General features: G+C 45.8%; 1 protein-coding gene and 1 long non-coding RNA gene across 4 annotated transcripts in view; one reads left to right on the forward strand and one right to left on the reverse strand.

Moving 5' to 3' along the window:
• Positions 1 to 2,546: 2,546 nt before the first annotated feature.
• Positions 2,547 to 10,776, reverse strand: LOC129735718 (uncharacterized). Its single transcript, XR_008731546.1, has 3 exons — positions 10,637 to 10,776; positions 8,700 to 8,859; positions 2,547 to 4,056 (listed from the first exon to the last, which is right to left on the reverse strand). It is a non-coding gene; the product is annotated as an uncharacterized LOC129735718 (long non-coding RNA).
• DVL1 (dishevelled segment polarity protein 1) overlaps positions 10,198 to 20,850 on the forward strand; it is a 104,701-nt gene continuing 94,048 nt past the window's right edge. For 2 of the 3 annotated variants that reach the window (XM_055706037.1, XM_055706038.1), the window contains exon 1: positions 10,199 to 10,755. In XM_055706037.1, coding sequence (XP_055562012.1) covers positions 10,586 to 10,755 — 170 coding nt within the window. In that variant the 5' untranslated portion in view covers positions 10,199 to 10,585. Of the gene's footprint in view, positions 10,756 to 20,850 lie in introns of all 3 variants that reach the window. The other variant, XM_055706036.1, reaches the window with a different exon arrangement.

Raw genomic sequence — 20,850 nt, forward strand, 5'->3', positions numbered from 1 at the left:
AAGGGTTCCCAGCCTCCTCTTTGGTGGTCTGAAGAGGATGGCAGAGGGAGGGATTGCACGTGGGCTTGGTGACTGGGTGGAACTGGGTTAGGGTCTCCAGGATGCTGTGGGTGGTGGAAGTGTGAAGAGGACCTTGTGTGGAACTACCATGAGGGTGATGGTGTGGTTTCAGTCTTGAAGTAGTGCTCTGCTTGCAACTGGTATCTCAGTGTGGATTTCTTTCTGGGGATGGAGAATTCTGAGGTCTTTGCAGGTGCTGAAGTAGCTGTGGTCCAAGGAAAGCATCTCAGTCTACCAGCTGAACAGTTGGGAATGTGACCTGCTGCCTGGTATGGTACGTGCCTTGGCTGTTGTTTTAGCCACCCTTGCTATTTCTCTCACATCACTGCCGTCTAACAGAGGCACGAGTCTGGTCAAACTGGAAAGAGTGGTTGTCACAGCTGGGTGAAGCTGCCCGCTGCAGGAACACATGTACTGTGAGGGTGTGGTGCTGTTTTGAGAGCTCCCCATAATGTAGGAACCAATGTCAAGTCCCATAGCCAACCCTTCCCACCCCTGCCAACGTGGGTGTCTCGTCTGACCGACGCCAATGTTCTTGGACACCTCAATCCCATTTCAGACCCCCTCTCCCTCCTCCCGCCGCCACCACTGATGGCTGCTGGTGTGTGAGGGGGCTCAGTAAGGCTCGGAGCAGCTCGGAGGCACACTGTGCTGGGGGTGATGGCTGCCAAGTTGTAGCTACTTACATAGGAGCGGAGCTCAGCTCCGTAGCTCTGCCAGAAGCGTGGTGGGTGAGACCTCCTGCGTACCAGAAGGAACTGTGTTGGCTCTTCAGAAGCTAGGACGTCAGTACTTCGATGCATAGTTTTTATAGGAATGGTAAACGGACCGTGTCAAGTTTTATAGGTATTAATACTTCTCTCTGTTACTGAGGACTGGGTTAAAGAATAAATATTTTGGGGACCCTTATTTTTAATGCCTTCAAATATTACAAGTATTAAAAGAATGTAACAGTAGAGGTGGAGGCGAGCCTTCATAAGCTACAGCTGGGCAGATCCTTATTTTTTAGTTTGCTTAGCCCTTCCACTGCTCTCTGGACAGTTTCTGTGATTCGTGGTTAATGGCCTTTATTTTCACTTAAGAGTCACCCCTACAAAAGCACTCGGCCTGGGCAGACCCGTGACGGGCGGAAAGGAGGGTCTGGGGCTGGGCTGGGGGCTCTCTTTGCTTGCCCTTCCCCCAGAGCAGGCTGCCTTTGGCTGGACCTGATTGAAATCCAAGCCGCATTCCTGCAGGTGCATAAGGCTGCGCTGGTTATTCCATCAGGGTGGCACAGTCTCAAGCAATTGTCATTAACGTCTTTCTCCCTCCCTTTCATGTCTGTGAGTCAAAGGTTGGAGATCTTTACTTGCCAGTTCGAATTGCTCCGCACAGCTCATACAGACACCAGCTCAAAGTGGGGTTACTCATAAACTCCAGAGGCATTTAAATATTTTATTTGACTTCTAGGCTGCAAAATAGCTTAAGGGGAAAAAAAATTAATATGTTCTTTGAAACAAGGACTAGGAAGAACTTTACAAGTTCCTCATTTTTGCTTTGATCACTAGTTTGAATTTGGGTAATGGTCAGACACGCCAGGATAAGCCTAGGCTGATCAAGATAGGAGCCCAAGTTGAGATTCTGGCCCTTTTTTTTTTTTTTCAGGAGTGGCATACATTGTGTGATGGGACTGATGATCAGAACAGTGGTTTTCAAAAGCAGCATGCCACATCCAGTATGTAATTTAGTATGTTAAAATTCTGGTTGAAAGAGATCCAGGCAAGACTGCTGGGTAATCAGTTGTGTTGCAAACTGTTGGGAAAAAAAGAGAGAAAGAAAACTGAATGCTAAACTGAAGAGTTTTGTTTGTTTATTTCTTAACACGGAGGAATTTTTAAAGGCTGTTTGGCCTTAAATACTGGTGAAAAGCCATTTAGGTCCTTCACATGTGCACTTGTATTCTGGCAGTCTTTGGCATTGGCATGAAGTCTACGTAGCTGATCCTGCAAATGAAATTTAGAAGGCTTGACTCACGATTATCCACTAGGCTTAGGGGCAGGACCACTGTTTTCGGTTCCTACTTTGCCTTAGACTCCATGCAATTCTAGACAGGTTGGCTTTCTCTCTCTCTCTCTCTCTCTCATCTCAGCCTTTCTTGCCCTCATACGGCACAGTAACTTGCCTCTCGTGGAGAAGCAATTTGTTGAGGTGTGTAGCACTTGGGTAAACGTGCTTCACCTGAGTTATTCAGAGTAATGTTCTCACTGTACTAATGGCATGCTGCATCTTGATTGATTTCTTTACCTGTCACTTGGCAGGCTCTTGGCAGACTTTGCCTTGTTATAGTCTCCTTGGTTTCCCGAGACATGCATTTTATGTTCAGTTAGTTAAAATAGTAATAACCCCTAGTATTTTTATACCAATTACTTCTCAGTGAGTACTGTAGCTCAGTGAGGGCAGAGAAATGGAAGTCTCTTTTAGGGTGATGTATGGACTGCAAGCCCTTGTTGTGGAACAAGAAAAGGGACCTTGAAAGGGGTTAAAACTGAGACGAGAACAAGAGCCCCTTCTTTTCAGCTCTGTGCATGCTCTGCTTCCTCTCAAGACAGAGAGGAGGGCTTGTTCCGTAACACTTTTTTCTTTGTTGTAACAGAATTAATTTTCATTATTGTTGTCACTTAACTTTTACCATTTATCATTGTTCTGTAACTCTCCTAACATTTAAGAAATAAAGGAGAATATAATGGAGTTTCAAGTTAAGGTTGATTTTATTTCTTGCTCTTTGGAGATGCTATCTAAGCCATTAGCCAGCATTAGCTAATTCTTCCCAATAGCTGTGCAGTATATTTCATCTTGGAGCATCCCAAAGTGCTTGACAAAGTGCAGAGCGGATGCAATAAGTTATTCCAGTGATTTCAATGTGGTTTCCACATGGGACATCATCATTTGACTTGGTCATGGGGCCCGCAGACGGATTTTAGCTTTTCAGAAGTGTTGTATACTGAACAGATCTGCAGCTGTAGATGGTATGTTCAAAGCATCTATCAGAACTGAAGGCTGGCAGCTCCTTCATAGTACATAATTTGGCAGGGCCAGAAGGGAAGGTAACATATCCTGCTGGAATAGTTAGCTGCACAGTTTTATACCGCTTCCAGCCCAAATTCCTCTTTTCCTTGCAGAACTAACACCTTGCAAAGTTCCTGCTGCACATTCTGCTCTTGGAGGACTTCCACCCACTGAGTAGTATCCCAGCTGGCATGACAGAGTTCTTCCAGGGACACTGATGGAAACAGCTTGTATTGCTGCATGGATGGACAGTGCAGGTGCAAGAATTTGAAGGATCAAAGCAGGATACGAAGCTAAAAAGTGGCAAAGAAGTGCATTTAGCAAACTAAGATTATGGACCGGCTTGTCTACCTCTGGTGGAAGTATTATCTTTTCTCTCACCTGGTTGGAAATCATACTACAGCCAGCCATTTCATACCACGTCTTCACTAGGGTGGATTGCCCAGTGATGGCTGCTTGTGTCTTCTCAGATAACTGGGGAGGGTGTGGGGGTGTGTGGGGGTGTAGGTGTGTGTGTAAACCCTAGGTTAAAAGGGTTGGGAGCTGAAGACAGTGAGAAGGAGGTGGGGAGTAGTTCCTTCTCTCTGGCCTCTGCTGTCGCTGAGAACGAGTGATCAGAAAATTAATTCTGTTACAACAAAGAAAAAAGTTGAGCAGGTAGAGCCAGGGGCCATGTACGACAAAGATCTCCTCTGAAATACCCATTCTGTATTGTTGTGGGACTTTCCTGGTCAGCCCCTGCTACAATCTGTAGGTGAGATTCTTCATGGTGAGGGGAAGCCAAATGAGACCTCCTGAAAAAAGATACTTTGGGCAAAGTGAGATCATCCTGGAGCTGATGCCAGCCCCACTGGGAACATCTGACTCAACAGCATTTTCCTAAGATTTAAACTTACCTTTTTTTTTTTTTTCCCCTCCTCTTAAATGGCACAGGCAAACTAGAGCACCATGCTGTAAAAAAAAACAATATTCAAATTATACTGTTGATGTTGGGAGCTAGAGATGCTACCATTTTGGTGGATGGAGGTGACTGACACATGTTGGATTGGATTTCTGTATCTGTTCTTCGTTGGGGGAATATGGAGCTTGAGTGGAGTTTTTTGGGGGGCTTCAAAAATACAAATGCAGTGTTTGCAGGCCTGTTTATTTGTACTTGCCTGACACTGTGCATGTACAAATTGCCTGGTTCCCTCTTGAACCCAGTGTGGCACTTTTTTTTTCTTTTTTCTAAACATGGGGGAGCCTGCAAAAAAAGGGTAGCTGCAATTACACAATTATCTTGAAGAGTGAGGTCTTACTGCATAGTGTCATTAATGCTTTGAGCCCTGTTCTTTTCTGCTGGTACATGGGGTTTCTGCAGACTCCAGCCCAGGCACTGTTGGTTATTTGTTGCTGGGGCATCTTGCTACTTTTCTCTGTCTCTGTAGGCAGTGGGTCTGATTTTCCAGGAAAGCAGCTGGAAACAAAAAAACCCCAACTAATTCAGCAACCACGGGGCCTGCTTTGCAGACCACTTAAATATTTTCATTGTCTTTGACTTGTCTGAAATGAAGTCCAGATTATCCCCGTTCTCCTCCTGCCTCCGGTGAGGAGAGTCTTGCCCATGGAGAGGGACTTGTTAGTCATTACCAGAACAAATTTCTGAGGGGAAGAAGAAACACCAGGGAACAGAGAGAAGTAGGATAACGATCCAAATAGACATTTGTAAGCAAAAAGCCTCCACTGTTTCCTAGAGGCCAAGTTTCTAAACGTGTATGTGGCTCTGTAGATCAGCTGCTCTGAAGACAGTTGCTGCAGGGACATTTTTCAAGTGTGGCTCTCCCCTTTTAAAAAAGTGCTGCAGCTGCTTACGAAGAGGTAGGAGAACCAGAAGATGGCTGAGGAAAGAAAATAGATTGAGTCAGGATGAGTGTGAGCTGGGATCAACATTAAACTCATTGATGAGGTGCGCATCGTGTGCAAGTGTTTGCAAATGCTTGAGACTGCCAAAAGTCTACGTGTGCACTAGTGACTGGTTCTCCATGACTGGCACTAAGAAGGCTCCAGAAAAAAGTGTAGGAGTGCTGAGTTTTCGTAGCTGGAGTACTGATGTTCTAACCCACAGCGCTTTGTGTATGTGATTCAGCAGCAAGGAAGGGCTTGCCTGGAAGGCATCACTTCTTGCTTTCAGTCAGAGCTTTTTGCCCAGACACCAGAGCATCTCATACAAATTTCCCTCTGAAGACCCATCTACCACAAGCACATGATGGAGATAAAGGTACTTCCATCCATACCAGCTTGATGTCACTCAGTGATTCAAAGTGCTCAACCTGTTGCCTTTTGCAATAACATTTCACATCTTTCCAGACTCATCTCCACTGTTTTGGCTGTTGTTTTAAAGTACCGTTGAGTTCCGAGACAGAAGTTAGCAGCATTTCTGTAGCAGGGGTAGGGAGGTTGATGCCATTCCATATGAGTGGTTTTCACTTGAGGTTTGCTATTGCTGGGAGACCTTGAAAAGACAGGAACATAGTTTGTTCAGTGTGATAATTCTTCCAGCAGTCCAGGATCACACCGTAACAGAACTGACTTTCCATAGCAGTAACTGAACAATCATCAATTGACTCAAGTTAGATGAAAAAGTGACTGAAACAGGAATGAAGAGTATCTCCTCCCATGAATCCCATATGTTGTGTGCATCTGCTGACGATGCTGGTTAATGTTTTCCATTCCATTCTTCTAATTCCTGTTTAGCAGTCCCTGTAGAGCACCAACATGAATGTTGTCCTTTTCTTTATTCCCCCTCCCGTGCAAAGTATACAGTGCTCATGCCTACAGACCAGTAGGGCAATATCCCTCCATAACACACCTTCCTCAGTTAAGAGGGTTTTTGGAAATGTCACTGAAAATACCCTCTGTCATTTCCCCCTCAGGTTTATTTGGGTTTATTTGTATTTGAATCTAGTGGCAATGAAAGCCCTGGGGAGCTTTGCCAGGGAGGCTGGAGAGCAGATGGCTGGACTGCAAAGGTTTTGCCTCCCTCTAGTGTTTTATGTCTTTATTTTCTTCTAAACCATAGGGACCAAATACTGCCATGACCTGACTGTGCCCAAGGTCTGCTGCACAGAGAGGAAGAATAAAAGGAAAAAAACCACCCTTGCAGATCTTTTAGACCAGATCCATGAGTAGCGTGAACTGACTTGGGGTGCATCCTGCTGACGTGTCCCAGCTTGGGAGCCAGCCTACAGCATCTTAATTTTAAGCACATCCAAACTGTGTGGTTGCAGTTATTTATTTCTGCTTCTCTTCCTCTCTTAGGATCATTTCCATGTTTAGTTCTTATTCTGCATTGATGCTAATCTTGCCTGTGTGAATTGGCAGAACGAGATGGAATCTTTGCTCCAGAGATGAAGAGTAGCTGCATAACTTGGCTTTTTGAATGTGCTGAAAGTCTTCACATAGTGCGCCCTGTGGGAAAACTTAGGATCTCTGAAGACGAGGAATAGGTTGGCTAACAGATCCTGTGTGGTTCACTTAGACACCAGCTTCTGATACAGCCCTTCAATGGTAAAAGTCCAAAATCAGTTTCTCCTTTTATTTTAAAACCATTTAAAATGGTCATTTTGGAGAAAATACTTAAGCAAAGGAATATAAAGACTAGATCTACCGATGGGACTCAGTACTTTGACAACCCAGATTTTGTGTCACTGTGATTCCAGTCTGGAAGGAATCTTCCATGGCTAGCGGGTGTCATCAGTTTAGTTTCTAATACATCCACACTACTGGCCTCCTTGTAGGGTACCACTGGTCCTACAAGTGGCACGGATAGCTGGCAGTACATGATGGGATGCTCGGGGCGACACTAACCGCATTGATCCTGCTGTGTTACTGAAACAAATGAAAACAGAAGTCTTCATTTCCTAGGGTTGACTGCCCAAATGAAAGGACCTCATAGTCACACCTGATTTTATCAACATGAGTGGCAAAACTGCCAGCGACTGACTCCTGAGAAAAAATCATCCTCCAAGTGAAAGATAAATTCTTGCAGGTGGATAAGAAATATCCATGAAATCTCAGAAAGGGTCCCAAGTCACAGTTTTGACACTTGGAGCTTTGGGTTTCTTTTTGTCGTATCTCTTTAAAACAAATACTTTCTTGCTAAGCATCCGGAGTGTGATGAGTGTTTCAAATTCACTGAGATAAGCAAAAGCCATCACTATAATTCAAAGGATGGCTTTTTAAAAGGGCTTGCTTGTTCTCTATGGGGTAACGAAGTGCACCGCTATTAAGAAAAGGGTAGGCAGCAGCTTTTATGCCTCAGGACACTACCTGCTTCCTGCAGGAGTCAGCAAGACTATTTGCTCTATCAGGGAGAGCACAGCACTAATAGCAAGAGATTTTATGCCTTATATTTATTTTCCACCGAAATGTTAAGCCCTGAGCTCTGCAAGAAGCAAGGTGTTAGCCCTGATGGACCAGTGGTTTGCTAAGGTGGTGTATTCTGCGTTCCTATGTCCGCTCTTTAATTGGATTAGCTTGTGGTTGGACTGTAATGTGAAAGTGGGTTATCTCCTCTCTTCTATGCTTTATGGGGACACAGAAAGCTTTTTGTGAGTCATAGATCCAGTCTTACTGTGCCTATTCCAAGGTAGTCATCTGACAATTACACAACTCATTGTATTATCAGTTGTCAAAAGTAAAAGCGAAGCTAACAGAGCAAGAACAGAGCTCTTTGCAGATTTATCATTGTGTGGATACCACCTGCATCTTTGAGGAATTCAGGAGGTCATTAAGTAAAACCTGAAGTTTTTCATACTGCAAAAACAACATAAAGCTCAGTATCTCAGAAAATATAGCCTGTATGAGAGTTATTTTACTGTCCTGCCAAAGGAAGCCTTCCCCATTCTTGCTCAGAAATTCTTGTGTGTGGTGGAATTGACGGATTCAGGGCATACTCTCCATACCAAGAGTATTCGCAGGTGCTTGCAGAACCGTGGCATGTGTCTGCGCGTACACACAGGACAGAAAGCTGAATGCATAGTTCGTGGAAATCTTCAGTACTTTACGCCTTACTCTTTCAGAATTCCAAAACTAAAAGAGTGAGAAATCCCTGACCATCGGTGGCTACCATTCTTGGGAAGTACTCTTTGCAGTGTACTAAGTAGGTCATTCCTGACTTAAACCAGTACCAAATAGCTAGTTAGGTGATGAAGACTAAGGCCATACCTTTGCTTTTTACCTTACCTTGCTTGATGAGCATGCAAGCGTTCCAAGTTGGGCAGTGTTGAGTGGTATGAATGTCAGCAGATGAGCAAATCACTGGTGTTGGAGAGCCCCAGTGAATGTGATTTCATAATTGCTTCACCGTACCAGAAATGACAGCAGATACTTGACAATTTTGGGTTTTTTTCAATATTGTTAAATCTTGTTGAGTTGCGGGTTAACCCTGCTGTTGGTAGAGAGGTACCAGATCTGGCTCTGCCTAGGACAATTGGGCTCTGGAAGCGGTATCTCAGCGTTCATGTGGTAGGTAGTGTGCTGGTAGGATCTGGGAACTGGTAATGATTAAACTTTCAGAAAATTGAAAATAATAAATAGCAATAATGTTAACAAACCTTTTGGCAGCCTCTAACACAGTTGGCTCCTCTGTTTCAAGCTGGTAGAAAAATCTGTCCAGTGCCGCAGGTAGTTCAGTCCCTGAGCTGGGATTTAGCCCTTCTCAGAAAGCAGCGGAATATTCTGGGAAGTTTGAAAGAATATTGAAAGACTATTTCTCTCTTTGAAAGGGTAAAAGAGAGAATGTGATTAGCTTGGGATTTTCCAGAAGAAGTATTTTTTCAGTGAACAAAAAATTCCTTGAGACCTAAGCACACAGTTCTGAAATCTTCCTTTTCTGGCTGTCATTTTTGGGGTTTTCTAGAAAGAAAGGTGAACTCTTCCCAAGTGTATCACCTGCAAAACACGTGTGCTCTAAAACATACCTATGTCACCTGATAGCATTGACCAGCAACCCTTAGCTCGCTCTGTGCCAAGCACCTCAGCAAGCTCCGTGCCCAACAGGCTTCCATTGAAGTGGCTATTAAAAGCCATTTCTTCTAAGCCACAAATGTGTCTCCGCTCTCTTATTAGCATAAGCTGTGGAGAAGCCAACTGCACTGCGGAAAATGTCATGATCTGCAGAGAATCCGTGAGCTCATCGCTTGAACAGAACCCACCTCAGCTCCCAGGAGACACAAAAGGGCACGGGGCCGCTGGGGGCGAGGGGTCCGAATCCTCCAGATACCTGGAATTCAGCAGTTTGCTGGCCCTTGTAACGCTGTGGGTCACGTCAGTCAGTTCTCTGCCCTGCCCATCTCTCCTCTAAAGTGATCGCAGAGAATGTATCTTGCGTCTTTTGTAGGGACCGCCGAGTTCGGCTAGAACGCTTTACTAACGCGAGTATACGTATAGTAATGTAACTCCCTTTTCCTGCTGCGGTGTAAGGACACTGCCCGCCGTTGTACAATGCCTGGGGTCTGTGCCTGGGAAGTGTTTGCTAATTCCTAGAAGGAGGAAATAAGGGCAGCATTGCAAGGGGGCCAGCAGCGTTGCTGGAGCCCGTGAGGCACATTTACTGGGACACCAGCTGTTTTCCATAGGATGCTCATGCAGGGAGAGCAGCATGTTGGTGCTGCACTGGGGCAGCTCACGCCACGCCAGGGGTGCCCGGAGCTGCATTCGTGCCCCGAGCAGCCCGAAGGCGAAGGGTGATGCTCAGGGCAAGGAGCGGGCGCTCAGCACCTTGGCACCCAGCTCCCCTGGGAAGGATGGGGCCGATGCCTTGCGGTTGCCAAAACCTGCATCTGCTGAAACCTGCATCTGCCCTGCCTGCTCGAAATCCGCCCGGATTCCGTGCCCCCCTGCCGGCCCGCTCATGTCCCAGGCACGGCGGCACGGCTCACCCACCCGGGGGGCTGCAGGGGTGGCAGGCAGCGCCGGGCAGTGCCGTGCCGGGTCCGGCCGTGGTGCCACCGCGCCATGCCGTGCCGCCCGGGCCCAGCCGTGGCGCCGTGCCGTGCCGTGCCTGGCCGTGCCGTGCTGTGGCGCCGCCGCGCCAGCAGGGGGCAGCGTGCGGGAGCGCGGCGGCGGGGCGTGCAGAGCGGCGGCGGCGGCAGGAGGGCGGCAGGCCCGGCCGCCCCGCGCCCCCGCCGCCTCCCGCCGCTGCCCGGGGACGGGCTCCGCGGGGGCCGCAGCCCAGCGCGGCGGCGAGAGGAGGAGCGGGGGGTGCGGCGAGCCGCGGCCGGAGGATGCAGGCGGGGCGGGCGGCGGCGGGCTGCCGTTCCCGGGTCGGGCAGCTAGAGAGCAGTGCAGGGAGCGAAATCCCGGCCGAGGAGCCCCTGCGCGGCGGCGGCCGGGCGCTGGGAGCTGCCTTCCTGTCGGGGGCGGCTCTGGGCCGCAGGCCGTGAGAGGAGCCGAGCGGCGGCGGGGGCCCGGGCCGCCTCCCCTCCGCTCCCCCTCGCCCATGGCGGAGACTAAAATCATCTACCACATCGACGAGGAGGAGACCCCGTACCTGGTGAAGCTGCCCGTCCCGCCGGAGAAAGTCACTCTGGCCGATTTCAAAAATGTCCTCAGCAACCGGCCCGTGCACAGCTACAAGTTCTTCTTCAAGTCCATGGACCAGGATTTCGGGTGAGCGGGGCGGGCGGCGGGGCCGCCTGCCGGGGCGGGGGGCGGCGGGCCCGGCCCTCCTCCCCTCCCCGCGCCCCTGCCCGCTGACAGCCGAGGGGAGGGCGCTCAGCCCCGGGCGGGACGCACCTGCCGGGCCGCGGCGGCGGGCGCTGCCTCGCCCGGGCTGGGGGGGCTCGGCGGCGGCCCGGGTGCGGCCCTCGCCCGCCCGGCGCTAGGCCCCGCCGGCACCCGGGGGAAGCCGCGAGTGCCGCCGCCGCTAACATGGCGGCCCGGCCGGCGCCGGCTGGGGGGTCGGGCCCTGCCCCGCGGCCCGCCCGGCCGCCCCGGGGGCTGGCAGCCCCGCCGAGCGCGGAGGCCCCTCGGCCGTCGGGGCCGGGCCGCAGCCTGGGGCCGGGCTGTGTGAGCGGCGGCCGCAGCTGTCAGGAGCCCCGGCCCCCGGCGGGGCAGGCTGCGGGCGGCCCGCGAGGCGCAGCGCTGGGAGCGGCGGCTTCCTCCATGGAAGCGCTCGGGCTTCCCGCTGCGGGGCGGCGGGGTGGGGGGGGGGTCCCGGTGCGGGCTTTCCGCTGCGGGGCGGGGGGGGTCCCGGTGCGGGGCAGGCTGCCAGCGCCGCTGCGGCCCCTCCAGGCTGCAGCTGGGGGGATCTGATGTCCCTCCGGTCCCGCTCAGCCTGCCACCGGGTTTATTTACAGCCGTAATAAAATCACCCAATAACCCCCCCCGCCCCCTTCGACGCTTTGCAACTTTCCAGATTTCTTAATCCTTTTGTAGGAGATCGCTCGCCTTTGTACGCATATCTGTCGCTGGCAAGACGGTTTTAAAATAACTTGTATATAAATATATTATAATAAAGGTATTTAAATACCTTGCTGGTACAAAAGAGAGCAGGTTTGTGGGAAACTAATCTGGACCTGACTCTAAAATAACGCCCTGGATGATGTTTGGTGAGATCAACCACCCCCAGCATCCTCATACACATTGTGTAGCCTCTTTTTTTATCTGGGAGACCCGAAGCTTTTAATGTTAATTGTGTTTTTATCCCTGGTGGAATGTGGATATTGTTTGTTGACATGTATTTCTTATGTGGCGAGTTGTTAGTATTGGCGTGTTACTGTAGGACTGTTCATGTCTTGGCTTCTTGTTTGTCTGGATTGTGAAAACATTTTGGGGGGAAACAGCTATACAAACTGTTTGTTTTCAAAATAAGGTCTTTGAAATCGTCTGTGCATAAATTTCTCTCCTTCACCCTCAAGTGGCAGGGACACAAACCCTGCGGGTGTCGTATAAGTTCAAGCTCTTCAGTTTTTGTGGTGCAACCTCGATAAAAGATGTTGGGTTTGTTGGGACAGCGTATGTGTTCATTCCCACTGCTACAGAAACGTAGCGCTAGAAAAATGTAAACTGTGCATGTTGAACGTACTAGGAAGATCTTCAACGTGCTTGGGCTGTTCTTTGACCAGGTAACAGAGTTAGTAACGTCAGCCCTACAGCTGACCCTCTCGTTAGCCTGGAAACCGGGGTGCAAATTGTCTGTTGTTCTTGTGTTGTCTTGGGAATGGAGATGATGGAAGATGAAGGGCTGCAAGTGGGTGATGAGGATTAGGACCTGTAAATGCTGTCTCTCTTATTTAAACAACAGTCTCAAATAAACTGCTGAATCCGTTAGGGTGCTGGTCCATTGTCTTGAGACAGCTAAAGTGACTCTATAGATGGTGACTCTTGCAAGGCAGTAAGCTGTCAGTCAGATTATTGTTTGCTTTTGTTGGTCAACCGGATATATGTTCCCCTCTGAATCCTAAATACTTGTGAAAAATAGAGAATTAGAAGAAAAGTAGAAGATAACTTACATGAATCTTGACTGTCTTAGCAAGTGTTAATAGTAAATTTGGGCTATTTTCATCATCTTGTCTTCAAGCTGACTTTTTTTTTATTGTTGTTGTGAATAGGTAATTATAGATGCAGTTGCCACTAACCAGAACAAAATTGTGTATCTAATTTCTACCTTCGGTGCCTGAAAATGTCCTCCAAAGAAATTCTTTTCTGTGTGTTCTGTAAGTGGTACTTAGGCTTCAACTACAGTAACATTTTGGTTTTAAATGTAGTGTTCCGCAGTTCTGGTCTTCTGTTCTTCATATTGCTGCTGAATGGCTGTGCGGAGCTGTGATCTGGCATGGTGACTGCTGCTTGGCAGGGCGGTTTGTAAATCCCAATGTGGAGTGAAAAGTACTTCTTGTGTTAGGAAAGCAAATGTTTTCCTGGAGAAGTGGAGCCTCCTTGAGAAGCCAGTGATCGGGAACCGACTTCGCAATACTGCACATGTTGTTGTAATTAAGGCGCAGCCTTTCCTGGATCCTGAGATAATGTAATAAATAATCGTGTTCAGAAACAGTGGATGTGTTGAATTGTTTCCAAGCATGAAAGATAGAGTTGCTAAGGGTTGGAATGGAATATGGGTTGAAGCCATATCGAGCTGTGTTATGAAATTAAGCAGTTACGTGCTTTGTGTACCTGTGTTGGGTTACCAGCCTGCTTTCAGCTGTGCTTCTGGGAAGTGGCAGGAGAGGAAAGCTGTGGGAATGGTGTATATCCTCCTGAACTTCTGTTACAGTTTAGTTTGTTACTCTGCCTTTTAGTCTCCATGTTACATTCTGTGGAAAATAGATACAATGTGGAACGTTCATCTTGAATTTCCTGGCAGTGTTACTTTGATTTAAAAACACTTTTCCCTGTGCCGTGTCATTCTCAAGGGTGACTTCTGGACTGACTCTTGATGGGGTGGATCTGTCTTTATTGTGAAAGCCCAGGCTTTTCTACTGACTCTGTCTGTAGATCTGATGTTGTTTCCCAGATGCAGGATGCCTAACTGTGTTCTGACTTTAAGACGCAGCCCTTGGAAGTGCTGTGTAGCTTCTGTTTTTATTCTAATCAGTGGGAAATTAAGCAGGGACATTACAGGATCAGACTCATTTATGTGATAGTATCCGCCAGCAATGAAATCTAGAAAAGGTGATATTTGTGATATGTGTTTTATAGACAAGGAGCTGTGTCGTCAGCTTGCTTAGTTGCTTACAGCGACAGATTCTTTCCAGGGGAAGAGCTCAGACGTCACTTCTGATCACTGGAATTGTTAATTCTAAGGTTACGGCCACACAGGACCTTGCAATAATGTATAATGCAATTTTGTTGATTCTTCGATGATTGACAAATGGCAATGAATACATCAGAAAATAAAGCTATGGTTTGTGATGCCTGGGCTCTCGTGACTGGGCCTCTGACAGTTGCATAAACTGTTGGGTCCAAATGATTCATAATGAATCTGCATGGCAAGTCCTAAAAGAGGAATTCCTACCTGTCTGCTCTTAAATATTTGGTATTTCTGCAGGTTTTCCTGTAAAAACACTGTCATAAAATGCCAAAAATACAAAATTACATGTGTATGTAATCCAGGTGTTCCCATAAGTTATGTGTTTTAATTTTGCTGTACAGTAACCTGCTTTGAGACTCCCTGCTACTGTTTCATCTCTGATCAGTATAGGATGCTGTGCTGCGACATGGTTATGGCAGGAGAGATGCAGAGGAGGAACTGTACCAAATACATGGTCTGTACGAATGCTCACGTGGATAAATATGCTCTCTCCTGCATTGTTCTGGCTTCCTTTGCGCTGTTCAGGGAACAAATATCACTGGGGCAGGAGCTGGTGCTGCGGGTGCCTTGCAGTGCTGCAGGATGGGAAGAGCAAGCTGATCTTCGGCTCTGCAATCTTTCCCCATCGAATACCAGAGTGTGTCTGTTCTGCCATCCTTCTGGGTGAGGTTCAAGTCCTCATTCTTTCCATTGTGTGAACTAATATTCTTTTGATTGTACTTCTTTAGGGAGTACTTTGAGGAGTGGCTTTTCAGGCATTCCTTTGGTATCAGCAAAAGAACTTCCTTTGGAACCGCACTTTTAGGTGCAGCTGTTTCTTGCACATAAATTGATTTTCTTGGATACTTGATGTGTTGAAAACTAACAAGTAATTGTGATTTAAAGCAGTAGGAATCCAGTTTGGGATTGGGATTATGAGCTGAATGGGGCAATTTTTGATAGAAGAGGAACATGAGAAGCACTATTTTGTGTCTTTTCTCATAGAGGCAAGGTATTGTCTCTGTTTTCAGCCTTGCCCTGACTGAGAAACAGGAGTCTTACTTGACTAGTGTCTAGCTGTGGGGATGCAGAAAAATGTAATAATTGGGAAAGCTTTTAGAGACCAGATACTAAAAAAACCCACCTCAAAATAATTTTTATGGAGACAAATGAAAGTAGGAGTTGCCTGTTAATCAATAAAGCTTAGATGATTGATGCTTGAAGTGCCATTTGGACACTGGATGTAGATAATTTGGAAAACAGAATGTTGATTTGTGTGTTATATTTGCAGAATTCCACGCTGATTAAATGTAACTATGAAAGCTGTTGTAAAAATTCAGCAGGGAAAGGAACATTGGGCGAAAATGTGGAAGCCTTATTTCTGCCTGTTCTCTGTCAATCAGGTGCCACAGAGTTCTAGACTCTGAGCTAGCCAAGCTCAAGAGAAGGTTTTTGGGCTGAGTTCTGTGCTTGGAAAACTGTTTCCATAGTTATTCAGGGATCAGGCAGCATACTGGACCAAAGTGCCTTGCAGGTAGGAGTCTGCCTTTTAGCTGGACTCTGCTGTGTAGTAGTAAGAGCCTGGTTTTGGGTTTGGGGTTCTATTTTTTTTTTTTTTTTGGTAGTTATTGCAACAAAGATTTTAATGAGGTATTTTTGCTGGTGTTTTTAAGGAGATCCTCTCAAGACTAAAGAGCAACATGAAAGGATGCCTACCTCCATACTTGTTTGAAAACTGAACAAGCAGGTGACAGAGGCTGATATAGGTCAGTTACAGGTAGGAGTCTGTCTTTTTTGGAACAGAATAAAATGAAGGCAAATGATTCATATTTGCATTAGAAAATACGGAGCTGGTAGACTAATGTGCAGAGGGGCATGTACTAAAAATAAAAGTTTAGGAAAATGATCTCTGCAGCTCTGTGACAAGGATTGATACCCACAGAGTGAGGCTGTATGGATCAGAACTAGGCAAGGGGATGGTGAGGCAGCTGCTATGATGAAAGCTCTGGCAAGAATTTTAGGTGTATAAAGGGAAAACGTCAGAAATATTACACAGACTGCAAGACCTATATGTGTGCTGGATGTGAGGGTCTGCAGAGCAGTCGGACAATTCAAGACGACGTCCACGTTACTGACCTGGATGATGGGTAGGTAGATAAGCAGATAGGAGGAGTTGTACCGTATAACTTTTGGCCTTGAAATACAAGCAAGATTATTTTTACAAAGCATCCGTGTAGAATCTCCCCCTGTGTGCTTGTTTCCCCACATGCATCTCCCTCCCCATTTAGTCTCTTGTACTCTCAGTGTTATTGAGGGAACAGGGTTTTTTTAGGAGGGGTGAGTGAGTAACGAAGTAGTTCCATGAGGGTAGAACTAATGAAAGCAGGCTTCCTGAAGTTTTGTGTCCTTTCAGTGTTAACCCTCTGTATTTTCTCCATTATCTCAGGCTGTTTCATCAGTTAGTAGATATCCAGAGATCTGAGGTACAGTTTGGCTGAGAAAAAGACAGCAGGTTACTTGGACACAAGGTCAAAAAGGGTTGGGGCTTCAACTGGTAATGTAGTCACATAATTTACGGTATAGATTGTTGCAATTGCCTATGGCATGTTTACTGAAAATATCTTTTGGATAGCAAGCCTGGTTGAACAGATGGAGCAACAGATGGGTTTCTTTTAAAGGGTTTTTTTTTTTTATCCTGTACCCTTTTTGGCCAGGTTTGCCTGTCTGTAGGCTAGAAAGGAATGATTGCATAATAGTCAAAGGTGTCTTCAGGTCACCCTGGGACAGTTGTTCCTGTGATGTAAACAAGCACGGTTGACCAAGAAAATGAATGCAAGGCATGTTACAGCCCATGGCTAAGATTCATGACCCTTCTCGGCTGCTGCTGCTGCCAGCTTTGCTTTGGGAGGCTACAGTAGGGTATCTGGCAGTGCTGAAGCTCCGTTTGGGTCTTATCCAAAGCCTGGTGAAGTCACTAAGTCTTCCTCTGAACTGCACTGAATTTTGAGCCAGTTTCTAGCAGAACTAATTCTGTCACATGAACAGCACTGGTTTGAACGTGTAACCTGCAGTGAGTGCAGTGGGAAGAGAATGCCTTTTAATGAAGGCTTTCCTCAAAAAAACCCAAACAACAAACCAAACCAGATAGGCAGATTGCGAAGATGCTCATATTTTTAGTAGCTCTTTGAGACCACTAATAAAACTGAATATGGTGACTCTTGACTTTACAGTTCAGTGGGTTGGTCAGGGTTCTTTCCAGCTTTCATGCCACTCGGCATGGTCTGTTGCACAGTTAAATGCTGGAAACGTTGCAGAAGCCTTGATCTGCTGTTGGTGGAGAGGCTCAAAAGTGAAGGCCAAGTTTCAGCTTGATTTAATCAAATAAATCTGGAATAATATTCTGAAAATTTGGATTACTAATTTATTACTAATTAGTAATAAAAAATTACTAATACTCAGGTCCTCGGCTGGCCTGAGTACCTGAATAAACAGCAACCACACAGAGGCTTTCAGAGGGAGGGAGAAATTTTAAGACTGGAAGGGAGAGTACTGGAGTACTGTTACCTAGTAGGAGAAAATGGATAGTTAAACCACTGAATTAAGACCTGGGAAATAGAAAAAAAAAATGTATTCAGCCACAGACTTAGGCTTGGACTCGACAAAGTACTTGGACACACTGAAGGGTAGTGCTGAATTGAGGCCTGTGTTAGCTGTTTGCCTAACGAGAATAGCTTTTATTTCTCTTAGGTTTTTCCCATTTTCTCTGCTGGAATTTTATAAACTTTCTGGAGACTGTGTGTCTTACTACTTATGTTTTTACAGCATCTAGCACTGTGGTGCTTTTCTGTTTGCTGATATCAGAAAGCACTATTGTAGTACAAATAATAAAAATATGTATAAGAACACCAACCTAATAGACCTCAAAGCTCATACTTTGTAACCACACTAGGTTAGCTTACACGTATTCTGCCAAGCTGATCCTGATAGCTGTCTACAGTACAAGTCACTGCTTATTTTAAAGTCCCAACTGTAATGTAATCTAAATATTTAAAACAACCACTTTTTCTGCTGGAACCTGAGGACTGCTCTGCTCTGAGGGTGGAGTATGTTATATTTATTAAAAGCTAATGCTATGAAAACACGCTAAAGGGATACATCAGGTTTGGTCTGCTTCCTGCGGCTAGTGATCTGCAGCGGGACAAGTTAGAAAAACAAGTTTACTACTGTTCATTTAATGAACGCCTCCACATAGTGTATGCACAGTTTTGTTTTTCTATTTTTTCTAGTGCTCAGGTAGACTTGTTTTGGCTTAAGAATACACACACAGACTGTGTATCTGTTGGAAACATGAACCTTCTCTATAGGATTCAAGTTCAGCAACTTATCTATGGGCTTGCTGTATCTCTAATTAAAATTTGCCTGTGAAGTAGGTTGGATTAAATGGGATTTATTTAATAATTTTTGAAAGATTATCACCATTCTAGCATGCCACAGGAGAGTGAACAGGCAACCAGGAGGAGATCCAGGTGCACCAGAAGGAGATCTACATTCAGCGCTTTGAAATGAACATGAATAGCTGTGGAATAGATTAAAATTTTGAATTAAGGAACTAATTTACATACAGTATGAAAGCCTATAAAGATTTCCATGGTATATTTGAGATTAGTACAGCAGGCTCCCTGCACTTGGAGTCTGCTTACCTTCAAGCAGGAGTCTGGCGTTTTTGAAAATAGCCTTGTTCGTGCGTGCGTTTCAGATGGCACTGGAAATGCAGCCTGACAGGTGTTACCATGGCTCTGTGCAACCTGGCCAATTATCATTCTCATTAGTACTTTCAGAGAATCGTTTGGGAGCCCCAACCGTTTATTTCAACTGTTGTGCCACAGTGTGAGGTGGAAAGGTTGACAAGGTGGTGTTTATGAAACACAAGTAGTGGTTTTTCTGTAAATGGTGTCACTGCTAGAATTCTCTCCCCGTTCTTCTGGTCTTTAGGAATCATGACATGTTTCGATTTGGATGTCCTGATAATTAAAGTTACTTCTTTTCTTTCTTTTTTCCACAACAGTTGGGGTTGCTGTATATCTGGCTGATTAGATACATTGTTGTTGTGCTTGATATGATCAACGGTAGATTTTTCCGCCTTCATCTCCATGTGAAATTCTTTTTCACATATGATTCATCATGTGAAATGGTGATTGTCGCCACACCCCCTGCCCCTTAAGTTCTGGTTAATTCTCACTCTTTCTGTGCTACTGTCATTCCTTGTAAGTGGACATGAGAAAGGATATCCATCAATGTCTTTATGCAGCTGATTCTTGTGACCTCAAGTAACTTGCAGTATGTTGTACTCACCCCATTGCAGTCTTGAACACCTTGTGATGGGTAGGGATCTGATTTGCCATTAGAATTTCTTTGCAAGACCCCAGTTTGTTAATGTTTCTGTTGATTGAATAGCTAGTCCACTGTCCTTTGATTGCTACTTGGTCCAGTTTGAAGATCTCCAGGGTAAATATGTGGGATGATTACTTGCAGTTACAGCAGTGAGCTGTGTTTACAGCCCCTTTGAAATAGGGAAGGTTGAAGTTTCTATTGCACCTGCTTTTGTGTGAAACAATTAGGCATATCAGCTGGTGTTTGCAAAGTGGCAAGCCTTTTTTATTTTAAATTTACTTGAAATTTCTACAACACAGAGGCAGATTATTTTTTTTTTTCCTGTGTTTATCGTAAGCTAAAAAGGAGCAGCATTATCCTTGAAATTTTCAGCAGTGTTGGAGCCCAGTCCCATGTAAAGTCTGTTGAGGTCAAGTATCTTAAAGCCATTAAACCCTGATCCCCTGTCTCAGCAGGTATGTACCTCTCTTAATGTGCCTCACGTTATGGGAGGGAAAATTCAATAGAATCAGCTGATTGTTCCAATTAATGATGCTGACTCAATACAACTCTTTACATATGCATTATTGCAATTTATTCTGTCTAGCTTTTGTTTCCTTAAAATGCTGAGATTTCTGGATTTTATTTGGAAAGAAATTAAGAGAGAGGAAGCAAAGTGCCAAGTATGACAACTTACTGAGTAAAGGCAGTATCTAGTTCTATTCCTGTTTTCAGTCCGTGTGGGAAAAGGAAGATGGCTCGGTGTGACTTGACCGGACACATTTCTATGTGACTTGCCCATCTATTTTGCCAGTACTGGAGGTAAAGTCAGCCTTTGTCCTTTGTCCACCAGATAGTCCTGAGGTGAACCAGGAAGCTGAGTGTTTCTTTTGCTTTGACACCTACGCTAACTGCAGCAGTGCGGAACGCTGCATGCTGGAACACCCAAAGAGAACGTGAGAAGGCAGCTCAAAAAAGTGGCAGTGTCCTTTCAGTGCTTGGCTGCTACAGATAGACTTAATTTATCTTTTGTTCCTTGAAATCTAGCTTTGCCCTTGTACTGACAGGACTCGGCCTGTTCTATGCAGAGCAAGCTGTGCTGTTGCCGATCCTTTGTTGGAATGTTTTGGATAGCTTGACTGTACTGAATAATGGAGGTGAGGTGAATGGCCTCTGATAAAAATGGATGCAGCACTGAACAGAGACAGATTAATATTACTTGGTCCTATAGTTATTTTTTAAAAAAGCCTGTTCCTGCTTTGTGGTTACTCTCTATTTATCCAGTTGTTTGCATTCTTTTTGCATAAGTATTTCCTTGTAGTTTACTAAAGCTGAGGTCAGTAATCTACTACATTGCACTGAGCAGAAATATCTTCTGATGCAATTTAATGGCTAATGACTTACAATATCCAGGACTGCATCTTTTCTTTGGCTATGTTATTTATAAGGGAAACAGGTGCCTCATTTTCTGCTAAATGGCTACTTTATGTGCTTTACTTGTGTTACATGGCAGTAATTAAAACAGGCCCACAAGGGATCCTTGTGTGATCTGCAAATGAGTTCTCTTCTCTGGTAGTCTCGAGTATTGTGGACTTCAGCAGCCA

This window comes from Falco cherrug, chromosome 3 (genome assembly GCF_023634085.1).
Source record: "Falco cherrug isolate bFalChe1 chromosome 3, bFalChe1.pri, whole genome shotgun sequence".
Classification (NCBI taxonomy): domain Eukaryota; kingdom Metazoa; phylum Chordata; class Aves; order Falconiformes; family Falconidae; genus Falco; species Falco cherrug.